This window comes from Carlito syrichta, unplaced genomic scaffold, assembly GCF_000164805.1.
Source record: "Carlito syrichta isolate Samal-C Ts95f unplaced genomic scaffold, Tarsius_syrichta-2.0.1 Scaffold305332, whole genome shotgun sequence".
NCBI lineage: Eukaryota > Metazoa > Chordata > Mammalia > Primates > Tarsiidae > Carlito > Carlito syrichta.
The window spans coordinates 686,015-696,478 of record NW_007249428.1 but is presented as its reverse complement, the minus strand read 5'-3'; the positions used below and the strand labels follow the sequence as shown (position 1 = coordinate 696,478).

Genomic DNA, 10,464 nt, shown 5'->3' with positions numbered 1-10,464 from the left:
TCGCCAAGTTGCCCAGGTGGGTCTCGAACCGGCGGGCTCAGGCAATCCACTCACCTCAGCTCCCCAAAGCACGGGATTACAGGCTGAGCCACCGAGCCCGGCTACAAAAAAATTTTAATAACTCAAAACAGGCAGGAAAAGTGAAACAAGGAACCAAAAAAAAAGAGGGGGAAGAACAGAAAAAAGTAATAAAATAGTAGAGCTGAATTGCATTCATATCAAAGAAAAATTCCTAACAAAGAAAGCCACCAGGGAGAAAGAGGGGCATGGCAAAAGAATAAAAAGGACCAATTTACAAAGAAGACAAAACAATCCTCATAACAGAATTTCAACATACATACCGTAAAAATCTACAGAACGGAAAGTAAAAATAGACAAATCCTCCATCATATCTGGGCATTTCAACATTCTTCTCTCAGTAACTGACAGAACCAGCAGAAAAGCATCAAGGATATAGAAGAACAGATCCATAAACCATCATAACCTTTTGTAGGATCCATGCAACAAAAGCAGAATACACACTCCTTTACAGAACACATGGAACATTCACCCGCATAGGCCATATTCTGATTTATAAAACAAATTTTAACAAATTTAAAAGAATTGAAATAATGCAAGTTATGTTCTCTGACAGAAATGGAATTAGACTATAAATTAATAACAGAAAGATAACAGTAAAATTTCCAAATACTTCTAAATTAAACAATACAGTTCTGAATAATCTAGGCATCTAAGAAGCAGTCTCAATGGAAATTAGAAATTACTTTCAAACAGGTAACAATTAAAATACAAGTCAAAATGTGTGTGATAAAGCTAAAGCAGTGCTTAGAGAAAAATTCATAGTATTAATTTTTTATATTACAAGAGAAGAAATATCTCAATCAGCAAACTAAGAGGCTATCTTAATAAGTAAGGGTTAAAGGAGCAAAATAACCTCAGAGCAAGCAGAAGGAAGGAAATAATAAAGATAAATGTAGAAATCAATGACACTGAAAAAAGAGGAAAATCAATGAAACCTAAAGCCAGTTTCTTGAAAAGATCAATAAAAGTTCTAAACCTCTACCAAAACAAATAAAAAAAACAAGAAAGCAAAGATGCAAATTAACAATATGAGGAATGAGACAAGGATACCCCTGCAGTTCCTGCAGATACTACAAACAACTCCATGCATGTCAACTAAACACATTTAATAAGATGGACCAGTTCCTCAGAAACCACAAATTACAAAACCTCAGGCAAAATGAAACAGATTACTTGTCTAGTCCCCTAACTATTAAATAAACTTTATTTAAATCGCCTAAAAAAAGAAATATCTGAAGGCTTCACTTGCTTAGTCAGCAAAATAACTAAAAGAAATTAAAGAGGTAACAAAAATATCAATTCTACACAGTGTCATAGCCCTCAGCAGACCCAGCCGGCCATCCACCACTGCCCTTGTATCCCCATCCTCCTTCTGGGCTGGGAGCCAGGCTATTCTCCTCCAGGTTCCTATGAGCTGGGCACAACCATGAAACACCAAGATGAGGGAGGGCAGAGGCATAGGGCCAATGCACTCTCCACTTCCCCAACAGTTTTTTTTTTCTAAACAGAAGACACAGCCAGAGACACCCATTAAGAGGTAAGCAGAATTCTAAGACTGTCCAAACTCTAATCTGGGTGCTGTCATGAAGGAAGACACAGGTGGAACTGAAGCCTTGGATCTATTGACTTCAAGTTCATTGAAAGGGAGAGTATTCTGGGTGGGCCTAACCCAATCAGGTGAAGCCTTCAGTGGGTGGGGTTTCTTCCCAGAATGGATGTGCATCTGAGAACAATTCAACCCCAGCAAGATCCTCCACAGCTGGGCTGATGATGGAGAAAGTCAAAGGTGAAGAGCAAGTGTGGCCTCTTGGACATGACAGCCACGCCTGGCAGATTGCCAGCCAGGACACAAGATCTCAGACCCCAGGCCATAGCCACAAGGAGCTGAATTCTGCCCACAACTCGATGGGCTTGGAAGAGGACTTGAGAGGACTGGACACCTTGACTTCAGACCTTGAGGCCCCGAACAGAGAACCCAGCCAGACTGCCTACACTTCTGCCCCACAGAACCGCCAGCTACCCAGTGTTGTTTTAAGCTACTAAGTTGGTGATAATAAAGCAGAAAAATGAAAAAAAAACTAATACACATCCCTTCCACATTCTTCCCACCTTGAGTGTGATGGCTGGAGTTCTGAAAGCCTCCTTGGGACTACAAGGTAATAAATTTAGAGAAAAGAGGTAACATGCTCAGAATGGCAAAGGATTGATGGAGCCTGTGTCTCTGTGACAGACTGAAAGGCCCAATGCATCCAGTGTCCCTCTAGAATAGGAGGTGTCATGCCCTCACTGATGCTTCCCTGAGCCCTGGGAATGGGGTTGGCCCGCCTCTCTGTGAGCAAAAGAGCCTGTGGAAAGTGCATCGTGGGACTCCTGGGAACATAGCCCACTGAGCCTTGCAGTTTCTACTGCTCCCTGGGGAAGAATCCAGTTACCATGGAAGAAGGAAGTCCGAGGGGAGGCTGACCACACAGAATGAAGCTGCAGGCATGTAGTGGTGCCGGCAGTTCACAAGAGAGCAGCCCACAGGCTCGCCAACCCCACTTATGGGAGTGTCTCAGCCGGGATTTTAGATGCACCAGCAAGGCCAGCTTGGATCCCAACTCCAGCCGACACCATTTGGCAGAGATGAGCCATCCCCATGACCTGGACCAAACTCCAGCCCTGAGGCTCATAAGAAGTGACAGATGGCTCTCTCAGGCCTCTAAGTGTTGAAGTTGCCTGTGACTCAGCAGAGAACCAGCTGACACTGGCCACAGGGGCAGCCGAGCTAGGTGGAAACACCTCCCAAGCCCATTCCCATGACATGGCCAGGAGCCTACTAGCCCAACTCACCTGTCACGTCCAGGTGGAAGCAGAGCCGCTGGCCCCCAGCCTCACAGCTGTACTCCCCGGCATCCACCTTGCCCACCTGCTGCACCACCAGCTGCCGTGTGCATCCTGCAGCCTCCACACACACCCTCGAGCCAGAGTTCAGCTTCTTCCCATCCTTGAACCACGTCACCTCTGTCTGCACCTGGACCACCTCACAGCTCAGTGTGGCACTGGTCCCCGCTTCTGCCTGCACCTTGCAAGGTGAAGCCTGCTCCTTGGCAAACACTGCCTTGGGCTCTGGGACAGAAAAAGAAAGACATGGGTCAGAGACTCCAGACCAAACCTAACGTAGCTCTAAGACCTGGACTCACCCCAGCCTATAATGCAGATAGGGAGGTGTCAGTGCCAGTCTGGGCCAATGGGAAAAGGGATCACTGTCAACAGGGGTCAATCAGAAGAGATCCCAGCACCATGTGGGCCAGTTAGGGGAGAACCCAGCAACATGTGGGCCAATCAGAAAAAAAGCTCACTGCTGGAGTGGGTCAATCAGGAGAATCCAGTGCCAGAGAGGGCCAATGAGGAGAGAGTCCAATGCAGGCCAATCAGGAAAGAGCCCAGTGCCAGTGAGAGCCAATAGGGACAGAGCCCAGTACTAGTGAGGGCCAATTGGGAGAGAGCCCAGCACCACATAGACCAGTTGGGAGAGAACCAGTGACACGTGTGCTAATCTGGAGAGAGCCCAGTGCCAGCATAAGCCAATCAAGACAGAGCCTGTGTGGATCAATTAGGAAAGAGGTGGCCAAGCTGCAAGTGGCCTCCTGTCCCCAGGCTCAGTGACAGGATGGCCAGGGTGGAAGGGGGAGGGATTTGAGGAGGGAAGGACAGGTGGACCATGGAGATTACCAAGGGGCAGAGCACCAGCTTGCAGAGTTTCAGGGCACGGTATGCAAGAAGGGGTGGGCAAAGGAGAGTCCCAGCCACTGGCTGGACATGCTTTCCAGTCACTGGATGTCCCCTCCCCATAGCCCCAAATGCCCACAGAGGGACATCAGGCCAGTTAGACTCCATGGACTCTGTCAGTGTCACCCCACTGCTCCCATCACCCAGAGAGGGGTCATCAGATCACACAAGACCCAGACTTCAGACCCACCTGTGGTCATCACTCCACTGTCCCCAACACCCAAGGAGGGGTCATTAGATCACATCAGACCACAGACCCACCTGCAGTCATCACCCCCCAGTCATTACCCTCAGCTCAGCCACAGCAGGGCACACACAAGGTCAGCTCAATCCATTGTCCAGCTCTAGTCTCATGACTCAACGACACAGGCCCAGGAGCCACAGGGCAGAGATGAAGATGCAGATTCTGAGATCCATAGAGAGGAACGGAGCCAGGGCCTCACCACACCTGAGGCTGCCCAGATGTACCCTTGGAGCTTCTCACCCCACACTAGGGTCCCCTGCACCAGCCTGCCCAGCCCTGGTACCTACCTGCCACATCCAGGTGGAAGCAGAGCCTCTGGCCCCCAGCCTCGCAGCTGTACTCCCCAGCGTCCATCTTGCCCACCTGCTGCACTACCAGTCGCCGAGTGCAGCCTGCAGCCTCCATGCACATCCTCGAGCCAGAGCTCAGCTTTTTTCCATCCTTGAGCCATGACACCTCTGTCTGTGCCTGGGCCACCTCGCAGCTCAACACAGCACTGGCTCCCACCTTGGCCCGCACCTCACAGGGCACCGCCTGCTCCTTGGCAAATACCACTTTGGATTCTGGAACACACAGGGAGGAACACAGGTCAGAGGACCCACCATTGGAGGTGGCCACATCTGGTTCTTTGTGAATGGGCTCTGGATCCGAGCCCACCATGGTCCTGCCACAGGAGTCCTCTATGGTCCAGGTGCCCAAGCTCTTCCCATGCATAGGTGGGCATGATGCCCAACCCTCCTGAACCCTGAGTGCCCCAAGAGGGTGGCAGAGCATGCCTCCAAGAAACCTCCAATCTGCCCAGTGGCCTGATCACGCCAACAGAGCCAGCTACTTCTTTACTCTCCCACAAGCTCCCACTCATGCATGTGTGCTATGGACACATGTCCATCATTAGGACAAAGATGGAAACAAAGGTCAGTTTCACAAATGTAAAGTGTGTCGTGACTTACTGGAGCCACAGAGTGCAGACAGCACCATGTCTGACTGTGGAAGCTATGAGGGATTGTGCTGGTGAGAGGTTTAACCTTGTATATGTAAAATGCCCACACACCAACCTCTGAGAAGCAGCAGAGTAAGTCTCTGGGTTTGTGCCTGGATGGGGGGGGAGTGGGGGGGGAGGTTCCCTGTCTTTGGGCCCTTGGTGGCCCAGCATAGGGGATCTGAGCTCAGGGTGAGCCCCCTTGAGGGAGGAGTTGCACCAGTGAACCAGCACGTGGAGGCCTTGCAGCCACACTCCTCATGTGATTTATCCTTCAGCCTCCCATCTCTGAGCTCTGGAAGCTTCTAGAAAAAGTCTTGGTCAGAGCCACCTAGGTTCAAACCTCGATTTGTCAAAAACATTTCAGACAACTTGTAGCTCCTCTCGTCTCAGTTCCCTCATCTTTAAAAATAAAAGAAGGGCTTCAAAAAACACTTTTGTGACTCATGTTTGTAATCCCACCACTTTGAGAGGCTGAGGCCAGAGACTCTCTCAAGCCCAGGAGTTCAAGACAAGTCTGGGCAACATAGCAAGAGCCTGTCTCTATGAAAATAAAAAATTTCAAAGCATATATAAGAGGTGAGACAAAAATCAAAAATTAACCAGACACGGTGGCTCATGCCTATAGTCCCAGCTATTCAGGAGACTGAGACAGGAGGATCGCCTGAGCACGGGAGTTTGAGGCTGTGGTGAGCTGTGATCATGGCACTGCACTGCAGCCTGGGCAACTGAGCAAGACCTCATCTCTAAAAGTAAATAAACAAAATAAAAATAAAAACACTTTTTAAATAGCATCTGGTCCTGAGTCTGGCCCACAAACACACAATAAACAATAGGATTTTCAGGGCTGGACATGGGGCCTTCCCTGTTCTTGAACCCTCAGTGGCCCAGAATAAGGAACCTGAGCATAGGGTGAGCCTCCTTCAGGGCTCTTGAAGACTGGCCTCAGCTGTGGGCAAGCAAGGCTTGGGGGCAGAGAAGATTCTCCCATTGCCTAAATAAAACCAAGTTTTCCCCATTGCTCCCAGTTCCTTGTCATCTTTTTCATTTTCCACATTCAGATTCTTTGCCCATGCAAATGTGACTTTTTCAAGTCATTTCTTTTCCCACATACAGAAGTAACTCCTCCACAGAGAGAGCAGGAAGTCCAGGGACCACACTTGGTGGGCATGTGGTCGTGGGGCACAAGGGGTTCAGGGGGACACTTGAAGATAAGAAACAGGAAGACCCAGGGCCTACCTCCTCCCCACCTGAGACACTGCATGTTCAGAAAAAGTCAGCTTGGTGCTCCGGCCTCTAGCCTCTGCCCAAGTGTGAGACAGCCAGTGGTTGGCAGTTATGCCTCTGCAGCCTACTTCCAGAGGTCCCTCTCCCAAAGCTCAGTGAGACTTTGCTCTGGCATCACTGCTGAGCACACCTGTCACCTCCAAGCATATTTAGGCCCTCCACCACCTGCACACAGCTGTGGGCTGAACATGCTTGGGGTAAACCCCGAGGCTCCTCTGCTGGCAATCCTCAGAAGACTGAAGAGCACTAACCTCAACTCTTGAGAAGCCTGTTTTTTGTTTTGTTTTGTTTTGTTTTGTTTCAGGCTTCTAAAGCTCAAGCTCTTCTCACACACAGGCAGGCATAATGTCCAACCCTCTGGACTCTGAGTCCCCCAGGAGGGTGGTAGAGCATGTCTCCAAGAAATTGCCAAGCTGCTTGGTAGCATCATCATGCCAACAGAACCAATTAATTCCTCCCTCTCCCAACCATTCACTGAAGAAAAGAAAGGCCCAGGAGGTCAAGTGTGCTGTGCTGGATGCAGCCAGACCTGCTCCTTGATTCATGAGAGTTTCAGATGCACCTTCACATGTGACACACTCACCAGAGACCTGGAGCAAGAAGTCCACAGAGTCCTCACCCACACAACAGAAGTAGGTACCCTCACCTTGCCTGGTGACTGCAGCTGCCACCAGCCTATGCCATGGCCCCACATCCTCCTGCGAGAAGTGCTCACTGGAGCAACTCAGTTCCATGCCATCCTTGTACCAGCACACACAGACATCGGCCTCCAAGGTATCACACTCAAACTGGGCTGGGCACCCATCAACCACATCCACATAGCATTTTCTGCTGAGTCCTTGTGCAGAAAATGCATGGTGCCTTCAGGACACATGGTAGGCCAGGGCCTACAGAGGCCCTGACCATGCACTTGGCCATGGCAGCCACAGCTGGAGGTGTCCAGACTTTTGGAACCACACAAAACACCAATCCTCACCTAGACCAGAGTGCCCCTGACCAGTGAGCAGCCTGCCTCGGCTTCCTGACTCACCTGCCAGACTCACTGTCCACTCAAGTTACCACCCATACGTGGGAAGTCCTTCCTCCTACTGAGTCCTGTCCCTCCATTCTGCCCACTGGGTGGCTGACCTCCCCAGACTACCCTAATCCTGCCCTTCCCTGGGATTAGAAAACAGCTGCCCAGTGCCCAGAATCCCTTGAAGACCTCACAGAGTGCAGGAACAGGATGGATGTTGACCCCCCCCACCATAGCTCTCACCCTGCACAGATAGCTGGTAGGTGATGCGGTCCCCACGGCTGATGCACTCATAGAGGCCGGCGTCATCCCGGGCCACGTCACGCACAAGCAGCACCCGCCGCCCAGCCGATGACTGCACCTCGTACTTGGGGCCTGGGGGCAGTACACGGCCATCCTTCAACCATGTCACAGCTGCGGCCTGGTCCGACAGCTCAGCTAGCAGCTGCGCCTCCTCATGTAGCCGGGCCAGCACCTCCTGGGCGGCCATGGTGGGTGGCTTGTTGGCAGTTGGCCCTGGTGTCACTGAGGTATAGATGTGGGAGACAGAGAGGAAGAGACAGAGGGGCACAATAAAGGGGCAGAAGCAGAAGGATAATGGCCAGTGGAGGAGACAAAGAGAGACACAGGTAGAGGGAGAGACGCAGGAGGAAAGTTTGGAGTGGTTCGCAGAGGCAGATTCAAGTCATAAGCGGTGAGAAGTGGAGACCAGGGGAAGAACAGGAAAGGGGCAAGGGGCAGAAACAGGTCCCAGGGCACCAAGAAGCAGGGCATATGAGGGAGGAACAACCATGCATGAGGAGGGAGAGACAGAGACAGGGAAAGACAGGAGTGGCAGACCACAGAGAGACGGGGGAGTTGGGGGAGACAGAGGTGAGGGTTTAGCCATCAGAGCGCACGGCCCCAGCCCCACAACCACACAAGACCAACCTGAGGCAGCTCCCCAGAGACCTGCAGCTGATGGGGCTTTCCAGGGTCTCCTCAACCCACTGACTCCCTGTCCTGCCCTTCTACCCTGGAGGAGATGGTGCTCAGGTCATGGGCATGGGGCTTTGCCTACCTCGGACCTCCATCCGGATGCTGCTCTCGATACCATTGGAAACGAACTTGAGCTGTGCCCCATGCAGGCTGGCAGGCACTCCCCTGATGGTGAGGGTGTGCCGAGTGCGGTCGCAGTGAATCAAATACATGCTGCTGGCCTTCAGGGCCTGCCCGTCCAGGAACCACTCACCCGCCGAGGCCACCGTGAGGTCCACAGAGAAGGTGACCTCCCTGCCCTCCACCGCCTGCACCGCCTTCAGAGGTGTCTTCACAGCCAGCTGGGGTACTGCAGGATAGGCAGTATTAGGAAGGAGACAGCACTGGGAAGGCAGGGGCCACTGCCTTCCCCTCCTCTTTCTCCAGAGCCCAGACTCAAATGCTGCCTCCTCCAGAAAGCCTGGCCAGCGCACATGCAGCAACCATGAGCACAAGTTGGGCTCACTGAGGAGCAGAGATGAGTTACAGTCACCTGAGATCCCCTCCTAAATCCCACAAATGCTGCCAGGGTGGGGCATCTGAAACCCGGGCCTCTGGGGCTGCCGGAGACAGAGAGGTTCCTGGAGACCCATCTCGGGGTCCCTTCTCCTTCCCACCCAGGAGGCTCCACCAGCAGGATCCTGCACCCTCATAAGCAGGCCCCATAAGGTTGTTCTGGTCTCCCTCGAGGCTCAAGTTTCTGGGCCTGGGTGATCCCAGGCAGACATGCATCCCCATACACTAGGAGGTCCCACTTACCCAGGTGGACAGTTCCAGGGAACTCTAGGTAGGGACTCTGGCCAAAGTTATTGACAGCTGACACCCGGAACTGGAAGTCTCCCTCCTCAGCCACACCGGCCACGGTCAACTCCGGCATGGCCACCCACTCTGCCTCATGGCATCGGTTCCAGGTAGTGGTGCCCAGCCGTTTCTTCTCCACCAAGTAGCCATCGATGGTGACAGGGCGATCCCCATGGGGTGGTGGCGACCAGCTGAGGGTCACAGAGTTCTCTGTCCTGGCCTTCACCTTGGGGTCCTCAGGGGGGTGCAGAGGTGGCCTTCTGGGAGCTGGGCAGAGGATGAGCCAAGGTCACTACTTGGGAGCCCTCTCCCTGAACCTAGGGTCTAGATTCACTCAAGGGGGCATCAAGGACCCCCAGCCCTTCGGGGCATGCTGCACTGGGGAGTGAAACATCAGCCACGAGGAGGCTGTGGGTTCACAGCCCAGCCCCAGACTCACAACACTTCTCCAGCTGTCATGGAAAGGGTACCCGACCTCAAGCCCCACTCAGGACAGGGTCATGGGGGTCAGAGCCTCTGAGGTCAGGGCTGTGGGAGCAGGGTAACAGGGAGACTAGGACTGTGGTCTTTCCCATGGCCCTCCCTGCAGCAGGCAGAGCTGAGCTACTGGAGGACAGGGGCTGCTACTGGCCTTGCCTAGGGGACAGGAGCCAGGTGGGGCGGGGAAGGGATACCATCTGGGTACCATCCCCCAGGCCCTCACCTGACACGCAAAACTGGGTGGATGTCCGGCAGTTGCCAGCCACAAAGGCCACCTCGCCCATGTCCTCCAGGCTGCACTGGGAGATGGTCAGCGTGTGGTTCGTTCCCTCTGCAGAGATAGCTATGCGGCCCCCTGCCACCACCTCCTCCTGGTTCCTCAGCCAGTGGACGGGGCCCTCTGGGACCACCAGCTCCACGAAAAAGATGGCTGTGTCCCCCACACGCACTGCAGTCTTCCGAGGGAGCCTTCGGAGGAGGTTGCCTGGGTGGGGAGAGCCCGGCGATCAGACCAACAGAACATCAGACTCGCCCCCTCCTCCCTGCCTCGTCCTGCCCCGACCCACCCTGACTCAGTTCATCCCTGTATCCCTAGCCTCTTGCCAGCTCCCTGCCTGCCCCGGCTCCCAACCTCTCTGTACCTGCCTCCCTGCCTCCTTCTACCTGATCTCTCTCCCTGTCTCGTCCCTACAGACCCAACACTCTCATGCCCGGCTCCGCCCCTGCTCCTTCCCCTCTCTGCGTGTTCTCTACCATTCTGTCCCCATCCTACCTACCTCTACCCTGGAC

The 10,464-nt window shown here is 53.0% G+C and overlaps 1 protein-coding gene across 1 annotated transcript in view; it reads right to left on the bottom strand.

Moving 5' to 3' along the window:
• The window catches only part of OBSCN (obscurin, cytoskeletal calmodulin and titin-interacting RhoGEF), a 164,159-nt gene that overhangs the window by 151,864 nt on the left and 1,831 nt on the right, over positions 1 to 10,464 (bottom strand). Inside the window, 8 exon segments of the mRNA XM_021714213.1 lie at positions 2,914 to 3,189; positions 4,384 to 4,659; positions 6,946 to 7,180; positions 7,183 to 7,223; positions 7,621 to 7,902; positions 8,438 to 8,704; positions 9,154 to 9,462; positions 9,899 to 10,159. Of these exon segments, the coding sequence (XP_021569888.1) occupies positions 2,914 to 3,189; positions 4,384 to 4,659; positions 6,946 to 7,180; positions 7,183 to 7,223; positions 7,621 to 7,902; positions 8,438 to 8,704; positions 9,154 to 9,462; positions 9,899 to 10,159 (1,947 nt within the window).